Below are 17,103 nucleotides of genomic sequence, written 5' to 3'. Positions count from 1 at the left end.
TGCTGCTGCCGTCTCCCGCAGCTCCAGGCTGCTGCCGTCTCCCGCAGCTCCATGCTGCTGCCGTCTCTCCTGCAGCTCCATGCTGCTGCCGTCTCTCCTGCAGCTCCATGCTGCTGCCGTCTCCCGCAGCTCCATGCTGCTGCCGTCTCTCCCGCAGCTCCATGCTGCTGCCGTCTCCCGCAGCTCCATGCTGCTGCCGTCTCCCGCAGCTCCATGCTGCTGCCGTCTCCCGCAGCTCCATGCTGCTGCCGTCTCTCCAGCAGCTCCATGCTGCTGCCGTCTCCCGCAGCTCCATGTTGCTGCCGTCTCCCGCAGCTCCATGCTGCTGCCGTCTCCCGCAGCTCCATGCTGCTGCCGTCTCCCGCAGCTCCATGCTGCTGCCGTCTCCCGCAGCTCCATGCTGCTGGAGATGGGTGGACATTTCCTGTGTTATATGATGACAGGATGAGCAAAGGAAGCAGCTGATGTGATGTTCACCTGCAGGTATGGTGCACAAGGGCTGGTACACGCTAATGCCACCTTAAGTGAAGGTGGAGTGGGGCTGGGTGTTAATAGAGACATGATGCTTTGCTGTGGGTTGCATTGTATGTCAGTGCCTGAGGGGGATAGGAAAGTGCAGCAACTGAGAATAGATGAATTCCTTGGGCAAAGTAGGTGTGGAGGCATGGGATTTGCTGGCATTTGCCATTCTTGCCATCGTGAGGCAATTCTTGCTGTTTAATTTATGCATTTCTTTCTAGGTTGTTGCTTTGTAACGTTTTATACCCGTAAAGCTGCGCTAGAAGCACAAAATGCCCTTCACAATATGAAGATCTTGCCTGGGGTGAGTACATTGATATTGGCTGTCACGTTTCAAACGGTCGGGACTAAAGGCATGCCTGTGGGAGGGGTGCAGTTTTTAAAGTAAAATGGAACTGGCCTGTAGTTTAAGTGTTGTCGCAGTGACTTTAGCACAGTTGCTGACGCCACTGTGAAGCATGAAGGATCTGCATTGACTTGAGGTTGGAAGCCATTGGGAAATACAGGAGAGGCACAGGGATCAAATCTGCCTGTGGCAGCATGAGTAGCTTGTGCCTTGTGTTCCAGTAACATTCTTTGTCAGTTATTCGCACTGCCAGCTGACGATTATGCAATGAATTTCTGGAAGGTTTTTGTCAAGGTCCCACTTGGCAGAAAAAGTGAAACCCCAAGGGGGAATAGCACATTGGATCCACAGCTGGCTCATTTACCAGAAGGTGATGGTGATAGAGTTGTTTTTGTGTCTGGAAGTCTGTTATCAGTGAGGCTTTGTGGATCTGAGTGCTCAGCCCCTTGCATTTTATAATTAACAAATTAGACAAGTGTAGATGATAGAAATTTTACCCACGTGTTGCAGCCCTGAGGTGGAAAGCTTCAAAATGCAAAAATATTTCAACTGTCGAGCGGCAGTGAAATTTAATATAGAGAATTGGGAGGCAGTGCTTTTAGAAAAGTGCAACAAGGAAAGGGAAGAAAGTAAAGAATTAAGAAAGATTTGGAAAAAAAGTTTTAAAGCAGCAAAAGTTAAAGCCAGTGAATAAACAGTCTGCTTAGGGAAATGTAGTGGGTCAGGCAACACCTCAGGAGGGAAATGGACAGAGGATGTTTCTGGCCAGGACCCTCTTCATTGGGACTGAAAGAGTAGAGAGGTCAGTATAAAGAGGTAGGGGAGAGAGTGGGGAATGAGTTAGCAAGGATAGGTGGATCCAGGAGAGGTGTGGGTGAATGGCGTGGGGTCAGGTCGGGAAGTGATAGAGGCTGGGAGGTTGTAGCTGTGGGCAACAAAAAGCCGCAGATGATTTAATCTGATAGGAATGGAAGTTGAAACACAGAACGAACTAAGGGAGGGGTCGATGGGAACAGAGTAGATCATGGACAGATGAGTGGGGGTGTGTGAAAGGAGCAGGGTGAAAGGGGCTTGTGGGAGAGGAGGGGGGGGAGTTTGAAAAGAGCATATGTGTGGGAGGATCTGAGTAGATCAGAAGGATTTGAGAGTCAGCAGGTTACCTGAAATTGGAGAATTAGGTGCCATTGGTTTTCGAGACTACCCAGGAGAATGAGGTGTAGTTCATGTAGTTTGTGTTTGACTCACTGCAGTAGAGGAGGCTGATGACTGACAGATTGCTATGGGAACAGAGAGAAGGGAGAATTTATAATGTGAAATAAGGAAATGGCAAAGAATCTAAAGATTTTGTTTGTCTGCCTTCACAAAAGAAGACGGAGCAACTCTGCTAGAGAACCCAGAGTGGTGAAAAGAGGAACAGAAGGGAATTAGTAGAAAGGAACTGCAGATGCTGGTTTACACCGAAGGTAGAAGGTAGATACAAAATGCTGGAATAACTCGGCAGGACAGGCAACATCTCTGAAGAGAAGGAATGGGAGACGAAGGGTCTCGACCCGAAACATCACCATTCCTTCTCTCCAGAGATGCCGCCTGTCCCGCTGAGTTACTCCAGCATTTTGTGTCTTATCTTTGAAGGAAAGTAGCATTAGTTGAACAAAGTTAGTGATTCTTCAAGCCATTACATGCAAAGAACCCCACAAGGAAGGATATTCTTGCTATGGAGGGCGTGCAGCGTAGGTTCACTAGGTTAATTCCCGTAATGGCGGGACTGTCGTATGTTGAAAGGCTGGAGCGATTGGGCTTGTATACACTGGAGTTTAGAAGGATGAGGGGGGATCTTATTGAAACATATAAGATAATTAGGGGATTGGACACATTAGAGGCAGGAAACATGTTCCCAATGTTGGGGGAGTCCAGAACAAGGGGCCACAGTTTAAGAATAAGGGGTAGGCCATTTAGAACGGAGATGAGGAAGAACTTTTTCAGTCAGAGAGTGGTGAAGGTGTGGAATTCTCTGCCTCAGAAGGCAGTGGAGGCCAGTTCGTTGGATGCTTTCAAGAGAGAGCTGGATAGAGCTCTTAAGGATAGCGGAGTGAGGGGGTATGGGGAGAAGGCAGGAACGGGGTACTGATTGAGAGTGATCAGCCATGATCGCATTGAATGGCGGTGCTGGCTCGAAGGGCTGAATGGCCTACTCCTGCACCTATTGTCTATTGTCTATTGTCTAATCCACTTCCCAGAGTTCAGAGGCAGGGGAAATGCTGCAATCTATACAAGGATGTAAAAACAAAACATCTGGAAAAGAAGAAGAGCATTGAATGGAGTCGTCAAGACTAATAAGAGGAAAATAACAATTATAGTACCATATTTTAATTCTTACTTCAATATGCCATGGAAGGAGACATTCAGCCTTCACATCGATGCTGGCTCTCAACAAAACCCTAATCCATTAAACATAATACCACTTTGGTACACGAAACAGAAAAGCAGAGTATTTAGTAAAGGTGACAGATTGCAAAAGTTGATGTTGAAAGAGACCTAGGAGTGCTGGCACACAAGTCACTGAAAGCGCGATTAGGTGCACAAACAATTGGGAAGGCCAGTGGTATATTGACCTTTATCATGAGAAAGTTAGAGTACATAATAAAGATGTCTTACTGAAATTATACATGGCTTTGAAGAAACGACACCTGGAGTACGATGTATAGCTTGGTTGCCTTGAAAAAGAATGTACTTCCTATAGAGAGAGTGCAGAGAAGTTCCATCACATGTCCTGAGATGATGGATTTGCTAATTATGAAGAGATCAAGTAGATTGGGACTGTACTCTCCAGAGAAGAATTTGAGCTCTCATTGATATTTACAAGATTTCCCCTCCTTGGCCAGCTGTCTACGGCTGTTTTTTATAGTCTTCTGTCATTCTATTGTCTTAGATAATTGCAATTTGTCGATTCGGCCGCTAGAGGTCGCTAGGGGTTGCGCAAGAAATCCCCGCGCCCTGGAAGTCTCCCCGAAAATGTGGCACCTAGGCTGGGCAAGGCAGCCAATCTCGACCTCATCGGGACTTCCATAGCCAATTTGTCAATTCGGTCGCTAGGGGTTCCGCAAGAAATCCCCGCGCCCTGGAAGTCTCCCCGAAAATGTGGCACCCAGGCTGGGCAAAGCAGCCAATCTCGACCTCATCGGGACTTCCACGGCCGATCGGTGGGTTGAATTTGCAACCTGCAGCTGGGGCTCTGGAACTCCAGCCCAGCTGGAGCCAGCACATCTATCCCCATAGTCGTCTTCCTTGGCCGGCTGGATAAACCAGCAAAGCTCTGGAACTAAGATTGTCAGAAAATCAGTGGTGGAACTGTAATGAGTAAATATTAAATTTAAGTGCAAGATTATATAACTAAATTAATTAAGACGGGGTTAAAATATAAAACACAGCAGAAAAGCCAATTACCACCTTTTTGGGCTGATTATCAATTAATGTGCAAATTTACTTCATATCATATCATATATATACAGCGCGGAAACAGGCCTTTTCGGCCCACCAAGTCTGCGCCGCCCAGCGATCCCCGCACATCAACACTACCCTACACCCACCAGGGACAATTTTTTTTTTTACATTTACCCAGTCAATTAACCTACATACCTGTACGTCTTTGGAGTACTTCCAACAAGTACTTCCGTATAGTATACTTAGTCGAGTCGCATATACCAACTTTCTTCATAACTTAGTCATAGATTTCATAACCATTGTTCTTTTATTCAATACCAAGAGAATTGGGATGTGGAAGGAAAAAGCAAAATAGGAACAAATATATATTTTTCTTTGTGTTGCAAAAAGTATCTGTTCAATAACCTTTCTATAAATAGCAGAATATACTCATGATAGGCCCGACATTGTACATGTAGTCCAAGAACTACAGACTGTTGGGAATAATAGTTGTTTCTCACACACATGAATGTAGCGCAACGTGTATGCACATTTGGCGTGCATACTTTTTTTTGCCGAAAAGTTGCATCACGCACCATATTATGAATTTTTATGAAAAATTCTGAATTTTGGACATCATAATTATGAATTTGTAAAATCAAATGTTGGGAGGTCTGCACTAGTCTAATTGGCCAGCCCTGGATTACACTGAATGCTCAACCCCTCCCCTTCCCATTGCTTTTCCAACTTCCAAATTAACCTGGGACGCAGTAGACGTTTCTAAGTCAAGTGCGACTTCTAAGGGCAGACCTGATACCTGGAAACCCACCAAATATTGACTACAACCTGCCATATCCACGCTCTGGGATACTGAGAGATAATTAGGCTTTTGGCTTTTCTTACACACAAGCTCTTGTGCTGAAATAAGGAACAGCATTTAAAATAGAATTCAAGCATACGCAATTACAACTGTTAAAGGCAGAGGAGAACCTCTTGCTTCCTTTGCACTGATATTGTTCTCTCATCAAGTTCACAACTTCCTATTCCATTGACGTGGTATTCAGTTCACTTTATGATCTCTGGTTCCTCTGCGCTCTAGAAATAGAATTTAAAAGGTCAGTAGTAAATGGTGAAAAGTGCAAATGTTGCAGACGAAATGCAAAGCAAAAGAGTGAGACATACATTTTGTGTAAGAAAATAACTGCAGATGCTGGTACAAATCGAAGGTATTTATTCACAAAATGCTGGAGTAACTCAGCAGGATCTCAGGAGAGAAGGAATGGGTGACGTTTTGGGTCGAGACCCTTCTTCAGTCTGAAGAACTTTAGTTCATCTTTACCTTCCTGTGAGTGCCCTGTAAAGACCATCTGGGTTTCTGGTCATGCAGTGGTATTATTTAATGAAATAGAATCTAGTCATGTCATCATTCTGAAAGGTTGTTTGGGTGCACCTGCAGGCCCTGACAGTGCTAACTCTTAAATGGGCAGAAAACGGTGCTAAACAGTGAGGATCCAGCAAATCTGAAAAGAAAGCAAAAAAATCTGTCAAATATTCGGCTTTGTTGAAATAGAGTCAAAGAGAAGCAGGTCCTTCGTCCATAGTCCCCACTGATCATCAATCACCATATACACTAGTCATTCTTTAATCTATTTTATTCTCTCCACATTCCCATCGACTCTCCTTAGATTCTACCACTCACCTATACACCAGGGGCAATTTACAGAGCCCTTTAAATTACCAACTAGCATGTCTTTGGGATGTGGGAAGAAACTGGAGCACCAGGACAACAAGTGGTTACTAGAGAATGTGTAAACAGCACCCAGGTCAGAACTGAACCCAGGTCTCTTGAACTGTAAGCAGTGGCTTTACTGTCAGCCAACCAAATGGTTGTACCTACCAGGTCAGTGTGTGTATCCGGGATGGCCAGTGGGTGTGCTGTACTCCAGCAGCAGTGAGCAATCAGCCAACCAATGTGTGCCAACTCAGTATTGATCTGTTGCCTCCTCCTCCTCAGATGCACCATCCTATACAGATGAAACCAGCAGACAGTGAGAAGAACAACGGTGAGTCATCCCATGCACATCAGTAGCCGAAGCCACGCTGCCCGGCACATTGCATCACTGGTGCACGCCATGCATTCCGAGTCTCGCGTCCAAGAGTGGATCCAGGCGCCAGTCCGTGCCTGGCATTTGGTGCTTGTTCTCTGCTCTTTGCAAAAGCTCCTGTAATAATCCCAATGTTTGATTGCAGCCGTAGAAGATAGGAAGCTCTTTGTGGGCATGATTTCCAAGAAATGCAACGAGAACGATGTGCGTGTCATGTTCTCCCCTTTCGGACAGATAGAAGAATGTAGAATATTACGGGGCCCAGATGGGCTGAGTAGAGGTGAGTAAGGGTTAATGTGACAGTGGGGCAGTGTCTCTGTGTGGGATCACACCCACCGGCACGTGTCGTATTGCTGCCTCGGGAGAATACTATACACACATCCCACCTCATTCCATCGGCTCACCTCAGCTCCTGCTTCACTGCATCCCAAAGTCTTCTTCATACTTCCCTGCCCCCCATCTTCTCCATGCCTCCCCTGTTCACCCTGCTTTTCTCTCCCATACCTGGCCCCAGCCCTCCACCCTCCCTCCCTCCCCTTCACCTGATCCTCTGCCCCATGTCACCCACCATCTCTCTGCTGCATTTCACCTACGTCTGGCCACACACCCTCCCTCCCTCTCCCTGGTTTGTCCCTAACAATCCATCCACTCCTTCACCTGCCCCGAGCCATTCACCTCTTTCCATCCTCAATCTCACCCTGACCCCGGCCTCTGTAGGATGTCCCCACTCCCATATTTGCTGCCCTCACTACCCCTCTATACTGTGCCTTGCTGCTCCCTGCTCCAATTGTTTATCTTTCTTCTACTGGCTTTGTCTTTGGGAAATAATTAGAGATTGTGTAAGACTGGGGGTAAATGCAGACGTCGATGTCAGATTAGAAATAGTGATCCCTAGAACCAATGTACGACAAGATCCCATGAGAAACACAGGCTATTTAAAAAGAGGATTTTAATTTATTTATCTTTTTGTTTTGTGTTCAAGATTCTCTTCAGTGAAGAATCGCAGCGAATTCTTGCTCCTATAGAGTCATAGTTGTAGCGTCATACAGCACGGAAACAGACCCTTTGGCCCAACTTGCCCACACCGAACAACATGCCCCATCTAAACTAGTCCTATCTGACAGCTTTTGGCCCATTTCCCTCTGAACCTACCCTATCCATGTATCTGTCTAAATGTTTCTTAAAGGTTGCGATAGGACCTGCCTCAAACAGAGTTGTTCCATACACCCATCATGCTTGATGTATAAAAAAAAAAGGTGCCCCTCATGTCCACCCCCCCCCCCCCCCCACCTTAAGCCTATGTCCTCTTGTTCTCAATTCCCCTACTCTGGGTAAAAGACTGTGTGTCTGCCCAATGTAGTCCTCTCATGATCTTATACACCTCTATAAGATCACCCCTCGTCCTCCTGTGCTCCAAGGAACAAGGCCCTAGCCTCTTCAACCTCTCCCTATAGCTCAGTGCTGGTAAATCTTCTCTGCACCCTTTCCTTGAGGTGTGTTCCAACCTGTGACTGGTGCTGCGATTTCCGCTGTTGGTTGTTTCCCCGCTGTTCGCGGTGTTGTGCTGTGAAAGAGCAGCCTGCCTCATTAGTTATATTGCTGTGCAAATTAGAATCACTTAGCTATGAAATGCTTTGGGACATCCAATGGTCATTGATAGCGACTGTGGTAGTAGAAACTCTGTCCCAGGGGATTAGTAAGGTAGTGTAGATACCTGGACCATATGGTGATGGGACCTGTGGCGTCTCCTCTCTGTCAACCCTGGCACTTGACGTTAAGTCGGCTCCTCTTACTCCCCTTGCGGACTGCTTCCTCTGTTTGTGTTCTGAACGCACCATTCTGTTGTCAAGGTCCCTGAAGATCTGTTGTCTCTTCACAGGTTGTGCATTTATAACATTTACAACAAGATCAATGGCTCAGAATGCAATCAAAACAATGCACCAGTCACAGACGATGGAGGTGAGCCCTGTGCTGCATGCTGGGAGGCCAGTCGGCTCCGTGTGCTGATCCAGCTAAACCCTCAGTATTGCCATGCCAACCTTGTGCTCTTACTGCTTGTGGTCCATGTACTTTTCAACAGCTTCGCAACTGTCCTGCCATTTCTGTGTGTCCGCTGTTGAATCTCTTACTGCCTGAAACTTGCTTAAAACGGTTTCCATCAGTTAATGCCCCGAGCAAAATGTTGCACTTCATCATTCTGTGCATTAAATTTCACCATTTTTGTGTGTAACCTTTCGCTGTTTAATCGCCACATTGCTGAAATTTGCCTTGCATCACTGAGAAATATTGTATCCTCATCTTTCCCTGAACTCTAGTTCATCCCCAGGACTTATCCTGCAAATCTGACGTGAGCTGGGTCCCACTGCCGCCCCTCCCCTAAACACACTGCCCCCACCCAGCTTCCTGCAGTGCACTCCCTGCCCTCGCTCTTCAGTCTATGTGATCCGTCCGCTCTGTGTCTCACCACTTGCTCCTTCACTTTGGCAGGGCTGCTCTTCTCCGATCGTTGTGAAATTCGCTGACACGCAGAAAGACAAAGAGCAGAAGCGAATCGCTCAGCAACTCCAGCAACAGATGCAGCAGCTCAGTGCAGCCACCATGTGGGGCAGCTTGGCTGGACTCAATACGCTTGGACCCCAGTACCTAGCAGTGAGTATCGTTAGGCCCAGGCTTGGCCTGGGAGAAACTGCCTTGATGACACTCTATGTTAATTGTGTTGATAATAAAGTGTGGTCATTAGTATTGATTCTGTTGGTTGGGATATAGCAAAATATCCTGGATCTTCGTGTGTATTGCTCTCACTCTCCCCCCCCCCCCCCCTCTCTTTCTCCCCCCCCTCTCTCTTTCTCCCCCTCACACTCTTTCGCCCCCCCTCCCTCTTTCGCCCCCCCCTCCTTCTTTCATCCCCCCTCCCTCTTTCGCCCCCCCCCCCCCACTTTCGCCCCCCCCACTTTCGCCCCCCTCCCTCTTTCGCCCCCCCCTCCCTCTTTCGCCCCTCCCTCCCTCTTTCGCCCCCCCTCGCTCTTTTTCTCCCCCCTCGCTCTCTTTCCCCATGTCTCTCTCTTTCCCCCATGTCTCTCTCTTTCCCCCATGTCTCTCTCTTTCCCCCATGTCTCTCTCTTTCCCCCATGTCTCTCTCGCTGGCTGATGCTTGCTTTCCCCCTTACCTATTTCCTTGTGCTGTTTTCTCTTTCCTCACCGCCCTTGTTTCATTCTCTTGCTTGCACACATTCAGCACAGCCCTCCTTCCCTGCCTCTTCCCCTTGCGCCCCATTCTCTGTACTATTGTTATTCTGCTGCTTCCCCCACCAGCCCAACCCCACCCTGTTCATCTCCCTTCTGCCATCTTTCTGCACCTCATCCCTCCACCCCATCCACTTAATCCATTTCGTCTTCCCCATTTTGGTCCGTTACTTTCTGTGCTGTTTTTTTCCCAGGGTCCCAATCTGCCTTCTATGGCCCTCTCAGTATGTACGTAGTTTCCAAACGTACCACCTCTCTTGTGAAATGTCATCTCAATAAAAATGTTGTTTTTTTAAAGTATGGCCTTTGTATTAGACAATGCATGCAAAATTGTTATGGGTTTTGACATTTTTGTCCAATATAAAGATTGAGACAAAAAACTGAAGATGTTGAAATCTTCAGCAAAAACGTGCTGGAGGAACTCAGCGTGTCAGGCAGCATCTGTGGAGGGAATGGGCAGATGATGTTTTGGAGTGGGACCCTTCTTCAGACTGAAGTAGGGTCTGACCTAAAATGTCATCTGTCCGTCCTCAGATGTTGCCTGACGTGCCGATTTCCTCCAAGATTAAGATTGAGTTGGAGTCATAAACTTGACCGATGGTGTGTTAGTCACGTGTGCCACATTTAACATCTCTTTGCCAGAGGCCATGATGTTTCTATGTTTGTTGCAGTACTTGCTGCCTTTGCAGCTAATTCATGAGTTGCCTTGGAGATCAGACTGCAAACTCAGCAATGAAATGTTTGCGTCAGTGGATTAACCGAGTCTGTGGCTGTCCTGTGACTGTCCTGTCCCTGCCTGTCCTCTCACTCACTACCGCACACCTCCCTTGCAATGTTTCTCAGACTCCTTTACTCCAGGCACTGCTGACCCATTCTGTTTTTGTTTTGGTGTAATGTCTAGCTTTATTTACAGCTCCTACAGCAGACTGCCTCTTCCGGGAACCTCAACACACTGAGTAATCTGCACCCGATGGCCGGTGAGTACCCTTTATCTGTGCTCATTCTCCCACTGTTGGTAACGACCAAGGGCAATGTCAACACCCTGGGTCTTGGACCATCACATGCAAACCAGCAGGCACTGCTAGTCAAAGACCGTCACACACTCCCCACCAGTCAAAGGCTGTCACACACCCGCCATGGTTCAATGGTTCTTTTATTGTCACGCGTGCCAAAGGTACAGTGAAATACATATTTTGCATATAGATCAGTGCGATTATTGTCAAACATAAAGACAATACCCGATTAACAGCCCACTGAGTCCATTTGCAATAGTCGCCAGATTGTGGCGCCATTTTACACAGCCCAAGCTGCAGCTGGACATAACTGTCCATTGCAGCCATCACCTTGCAGCCAGACAAAGGCCATGAGACGCTCCCCATCAGCTGAAGCCCAACGGGCACTCCCTTTAAACATCCCACAACCCAGTATCCTATCTTGAGGTGTCATTGAGTACGTGTGCTTGGGAGAACCTGCAGTTCATCATGGATCGAGCGAGTGCTTCACTCGGGTCATGCTCTACATATTATGTGATTGCAATTTGTCCCTTCGCCCCCAGGTCTCAATGCTATGCAGTTACAGAACCTCGCTGCTCTGGCAGCAGCTGCAAGTGCAGCCCAGAGCTCTACAGGGGGTAGCAACACATTGAACAGCAGCAGCCCTCTGAGTGCACTAACCAGTTCAGGTAATGACACTTATACATTAACACTACAACAGCCGTGGACAGTCCCTTTGCATTAACCACAGTTTACAGAGTGACTCTTGCTCTGGGCCACATGATGCTCTGTCCTACATGTGTATTTGATAGTACAATAGACAATAGGTGCAGGAGTAGGCCATTCGGCCCTTCGAGCCAGCACCGCCATTCAATGTGATCATGGCTGATCATTCTCAATCAGTACCCCGTTCCTGCTTTCTCCCCATACCCCCTGACCCCGCTATCCTTAAGAGCTCTATCTAGCTCTCTCTTGGATGTATTCAGAGAATTGGCCTCCACTGCCCTCTGAGGCAGAGAAGTCCACAGATTCACAACTCTCTGACTAAAAAAGTTTTTCCACATCTCTGTTCTAAATGGCCTACCCCTTATTCTTAAACTGTGGCCCCTGGTTCTGGACTCCCCCAACATTGGGAACATGTTTCCTGCCTCTAACATGTCCAACCCCTTAATAATCTTATACGTTTCGATAAGATCCCCTCTCATCCTTCTAAATTCCAGTGTATACAAACCTAGTCGCTCCAGTCTTTCAATAGTAATGTCACAGAGAGATACTGTCTCCTGAGCACAAGTAGAATAATCATAAAGTGTACTTATAGTTGTCACTCCAGGTTGGCACAAGGACAAGAACTTATTTCAGCACCCCTGTTCCTGTGAATACTGTGGTCACAGGGACAACAGCAAAGACAAGTCAGTCGGTTCAGGACTTGTGCATTCACACAAGTGGCCGGAGAGAGCAGAACAGATCACAGCAACATGCCTGTTTCAGTCATGATAAGCTTCCACCCATCCCACCTCACTCTGCTTAATAGTCATATTATGAATATATGGTCAATTTGAAGGAAAATGGCAGAAAGCTCAAATTAAATGGGTGGCTTGAATGCACTGAATAGTTGTAACTGATACCAAATTTATACAATGTGTCGGGAAAAAACTGCAGATACTGATTTAAATCGAAGGGAGACACAAAATGCTGGAGTAACTCAGTGGGTCAGGAGGCATGTCGGGAGAGAAGGAATGGGTGATGTTTTGGGTCAAGTCAAGTCAATTTTATTTGTATAGCACATTTAAAAACAACCCACGTTGACCAAAGTGCTGTACATCTGATTAGGTTCCAATGGAAAAAAAATGAAACATACAGTAGCACGCAAACAGTTCACAGCACCTCCTCAATGAGCCTCAAACGCTAGGGAGTAGAAATAGGTTTTGAGCCTGGACTTAAAGGAGTCGATGGAGGGGGCAGTTCTGATGGGGAGAGGGATGCTGTTCCACAGTCTAGGAGCTGCAACCGCAAAAGCGCGGTCACCCCTGAGCTTAAGCCTAGACCGCGGGATAGTGAGTAACCCCAAGTCGGCCGACCTGAGGGACCTGGAGTTAGAGAGGGGGGTTAGAAGATTTTTGATGTGGGGGGGGGGAGTGTCCATTTAGGGCTTTATACGTGAATAGGAGGAGCTTGAAGTTGATTCTGTACCGTACAGGGAGCCAGTGGAGAGAGGCCAGAATCGGGGTGATGTGGTTCCTTTTACGGGTACCCGTCAGGAGTCTCGCTGCGGCGTTTTGGACCAGTTGCAGGCGGGACAGGGAAGATTGGCTGATCCCAGTGTATAGGGAGTTGCAGTAGTCTAGGCGGGAGGAAATGAAAGCGTGAATGATTTTTTCTGTGTCGTCGAATTGGAGGAAAGGTTTGATTTTAGCTATGGTTCGAAGTTGGAAGAAGCTGGCTTTTACCACAGCGTTGACTTGCTTATCAAATTTTAATGCAGAGTCAAATATCATGCCGAGGTTTTTGACATGCGGTTTGACTAGGCAGGATAGACTTCCAAGACTGCCTGTTATCAATTTGATGGAGTCGGGGGGGCCGAATAGGATGACCTCAGACTTGCTCTCATTTAATTGGAGGAAGTTCTGTGCCATCCAACATTTTATGCCCTCAAGGCAGTGTAAGAGGCTGTTTAAATTTGACTGGTTGTTGGGTTTCAGGGGGAGGTAAAGCTGAGTGTCATCGGCATAGCAGTGGAAAGAAATGCCGTGCCTTTGAATGATTTGGCCAAGGGGGAGCATGTATAGAGAGAAGAGAATGGGGCCTAGGATGGAGCCTTGTGGAACTCCGCAGGAGAGGCTAGCTGGAGCAGAGGAATAACTGCCTATGTTGATGGCGAAACTCCTATCTTTGAGGTACGAAGCGAACCAGCTCAGGGCAGTGCCATCAATGCCAATCGCGTACCGGAGACGGTCAATAAGGATGGTGTGGTCCACTGTATCGAGACTCTTCTTCAGACCAAATTTATACAGTGAACACGAGAACTTCTAGCTTTCTCCTTGGAGCAGGCAGAGTGAATAATGTGCCAACATGCAGTAAAACTATCATTGCAGTGAGTGCAAGAGACATGGTAAAGGTGCACCAAGTACGTGAAAATCTGATACCTCAATCACATCGTCAATCGGGCTGTTGGCCGAAGAACCTCAATTCCAGAAGGTACAAGACCTCCTGCAGTCTGGAGAGCCTTTGTAAGCCGAGAGCTTTCCCTCCTGTCTGCTGCAGGCAACGTTTGTCTGGATGATGAGAGGAAACATTATTTTCAAAAGTACTGAGCTGGAAGGATTATGAGTTGGAGGTGGGGTGGAGCAGTGGCGTACATGTGTGAGGGAGACTGAATGAATTAGTAGTGACGACCATGGTGGAGGTGGTTGTGCATTTGTACGTAACCGAGCCATGTTGAAGGCAACGTTGAACACATTCCATTTCAGCCTCAGCTCCTTTTAAAAGCAGTTTTTGTCCACATATTTAGTGGGGCAAACCGGGTGCAGTGTATTCATGGCCTTCTGGAGTACATCAGTTTCCTATTTAAATCTCCTCAACCTCCACTAAAACCAAACTCCTTCTCTCCTTCCCAACTTTGCACTGAAAATTAAAATGTTCAGTCCAGTCCAAAATCAAAGACTGGGCAGATATTGATTCTGTTTCCCAATCCAGTTTGTCTGCCTTGTCTTTCCCCTACCATATCCATTTAAAAGATACACTAGTGCTGAACATCTATGAGTATTGCCATGGAAATTGATTCTTTTCAGACATTTGTGGATCCGTCTGTTAGTAGATTAGGTTTGATAAATGCCTCCTTCCTTTGATTGCAGGTTCATCGAGCAGTAACAGCACAAACTCCTCAATAAACCCAATGGCAACCCTGGGTGCACTACAGACGTTGGCAGGGGCAACGGGAGGCCTCAACGTCAACTCTTTAGCAGGTGAAGGAAATGATGTAAAATAAAAAGTAGCCCTCCCTGAAATGCGTGCGTATGGCTGTGCAAGGAAGTGCCAGCACTGGCATGTGGATAGTGCCACGTCGTGTCTGTCAGCATTCCGCATGTAGTGCAACCTGGCATGTTCCCTCTCAAGGAGTGAAGGCACAAGTAATGGGTGAATGAGGGTCAGCTCCCCCTCCCCCCACACCTCTGATTGTCGAACCCGGAGATTGGGTGGATTGGCAAAGTTAGACCCCTGACTGTTTTGTGCCATTTTGTAACCGTGTCTGTGTGCCAATTGCTCACGGCTTGTAGCAGTTCTAACAACGCGTGTTTCCCCAGGAATGGCGGCTTTGAACGGAGGATTGGGCACCGGCGGTCTGTCGAATGGCACGGGGAGTACAATGGATGCACTGACCCAGGCGTACTCGGGGATACAGCAGTACGCAGCTGCAGCGCTCCCTTCTCTTTATAACCAGAGTCTCCTCACTCAGCAGAGCCTAAGTGCAGCAGGAAGCCAGAAAGAAGGCAAGTATGTGTAAGGCTCTGAATCTTTACCTGGCAAGCAGAGGGACGGGAGGTGTTTTAGAGGGAGAATACATCAGTGGAAGAGGAGGGCTGTCCTTGTTTTGCTTTATGGGAATACTGTTGACCTCAATAAATAATGTAGATCATTTTGGGAAACTTCAGTTCTAAAGGATTCTCCAGTTTTAGGTATCTACCCACCCCCATCTCACTTCTTTTCATCTTCTCTGGTTTAGTTCTTCGATGCCACCTAGTGCTGGTGAATACAATTACAAATTTTGTTCAAAGGGGCACAAAATGAGTAGCTCAAGTTGCTCTTTAACCAGTTTCCACTCGCTCAAGCTGACTTTCCTGTTGGCACAGGGACTCCGAGGAGTTTGCAGCTGATGCATTTACTCTCCAATGGAACACTGTTTGTTCTGGAAAGTACTTTAAAGAAAGTGCCCTTTAAAGCACATCCTACCACTATGTACAAAGTATTTTAAAACAACCACTCTCATCTCAATGACATCGTAAACTCCTTCACTGAAACCAAATATTTTCTCGGTCACTTCTTTCACACAGAAGGTTCTGGGTTTATGGAACAAGCTGCCAAAGGAAGCAGCAGATGCAAGTCCAATTATCACATTGGGACAGGATATGAAAGGTTTAGAGGGATATGGGCCAAATTCAAACAAATGGGACTAACTAGGGAAGACATCTTGGTCAACATGTGTGAGTTGTGTCGAAGGGGCCTGTTTTCCTTGCTGTGTAACTCTGTGACACTATTCTGGAGCATATTGTCCACTCTGTCTGCCCTATTGAAAAATCTAGACCCAGCATTACCCAGCTCAAAGTTCATTCGGCACGGCTTTTCACCGTCACTATAACATGCCAAACTCAGTCGGTCACAGTGACCTGTCCACAAGGTTCCCATGTACCCAGCTGAACTGAAAGAGTAGAGGAAAAATGGCCAGTATAAAAAGGTGAGGGGTGGGGCAAGGCAAGAGCTGGCAAGCGGTAGATGGATTCAGGTGAGGAGGGGTTGGTAGAGTCAGGTGGGAGAAGAAAGGATGGGAATGGCGACAAAGGTTGGAGATGATGCCATATGTACCATTTTTGTTTATTTTACCCCTATTGTTTCAGTGTTAAAGTTATATGCACGGCCCTTCATTTCACACTTTATTACTTTGCAATACTGCACTATCCCTTTGTTTTTCCTTGTTAACTTTCTACATTTTCCCCTACCTGACCCCCACTCCATCTTCCACATTTTGTTTCAAGTTTCTCTCCTCAGCCTAGTTTATCAATTCATCAGGACATTGCTCCCAGCCCAATTCAGCAACGTCTGTACCGTGTGATTTGCCTGCATAACAAAGATGATCACACGTGACAATATTAAACCAAACCTCAATTGGCTTTTGTCATTACATTTGTGTCCTCCATCAATTTAGTTCCATAGCTTTGTCTTCTAAGGAAGGACTGGCACCTATAGGTGCTCAAGTTGCTGCCATCTCGGGACAACAGGGTGACCCATGCCTCTGTACTCTTGGTTCTGTACTCTGCAGTGTGTTCAGCTTTAGTTAATGTTTTTTTCTCTTGATTTTTTAGGACCAGAGGGAGGCAATCTGTTTATTTACCACCTGCCACAGGAGTTCGGAGATCAGGATCTGCTCCAGATGTTTATGCCTTTTGGGAACGTCATTTCTGCCAAGGTTTTCATTGACAAACAGACGAACTTGAGCAAATGTTTTGGTGGGTATGTTACTGGAATGGGCATCATCCTGTGTGTGAAGCTTCTGTACTGAGCGTAGTGGCATGGTGGCAGGTAGTTGTAGTTGGCTGTCATCGTGCATTTGGCCTTCTGTGCATCAATTTTTTGCTCCGTCCTCCTTTCCCTTCTCACCTCATAATTAGTAGTCTCTCACCCAATGATCTCTACTCCACTTGAAAAAAAAACATGAATTCAGTCCCTTTCTAGCGTTATGGCAATAGGGTATTGATGGTGGTTCCAC

The 17,103-nt window shown here is 46.9% G+C and overlaps 1 protein-coding gene across 7 annotated transcripts in view; it reads left to right on the top strand.

Moving 5' to 3' along the window:
* The window catches only part of celf1 (cugbp, Elav-like family member 1), a 57,438-nt gene that overhangs the window by 29,883 nt on the left and 10,452 nt on the right, over window positions 1-17,103 (top strand). For 6 of the 7 annotated variants that reach the window (XM_078415043.1, XM_078415038.1, XM_078415039.1 and 3 more), the window contains exons 4-13: window positions 741-823; window positions 6,300-6,348; window positions 6,536-6,670; window positions 8,270-8,349; window positions 8,878-9,039; window positions 10,535-10,610; window positions 11,189-11,314; window positions 14,477-14,587; window positions 14,927-15,112; window positions 16,700-16,843. In XM_078415043.1, coding sequence (XP_078271169.1) covers window positions 741-823; window positions 6,300-6,348; window positions 6,536-6,670; window positions 8,270-8,349; window positions 8,878-9,039; window positions 10,535-10,610; window positions 11,189-11,314; window positions 14,477-14,587; window positions 14,927-15,112; window positions 16,700-16,843 — 1,152 coding nt within the window. The remainder of the gene's footprint in view (window positions 1-740; window positions 824-6,299; window positions 6,349-6,535; window positions 6,671-8,269; window positions 8,350-8,877; window positions 9,040-10,534; window positions 10,611-11,188; window positions 11,315-14,476; window positions 14,588-14,926; window positions 15,113-16,699; window positions 16,844-17,103) is intronic. The other variant, XM_078415044.1, reaches the window with a different exon arrangement.

This window comes from Rhinoraja longicauda, chromosome 18 (genome assembly GCF_053455715.1).
Source record: "Rhinoraja longicauda isolate Sanriku21f chromosome 18, sRhiLon1.1, whole genome shotgun sequence".
Lineage (NCBI taxonomy): Eukaryota > Metazoa > Chordata > Chondrichthyes > Rajiformes > Arhynchobatidae > Rhinoraja > Rhinoraja longicauda.
This window is presented reverse-complemented; position numbering and strand designations above follow the sequence as displayed.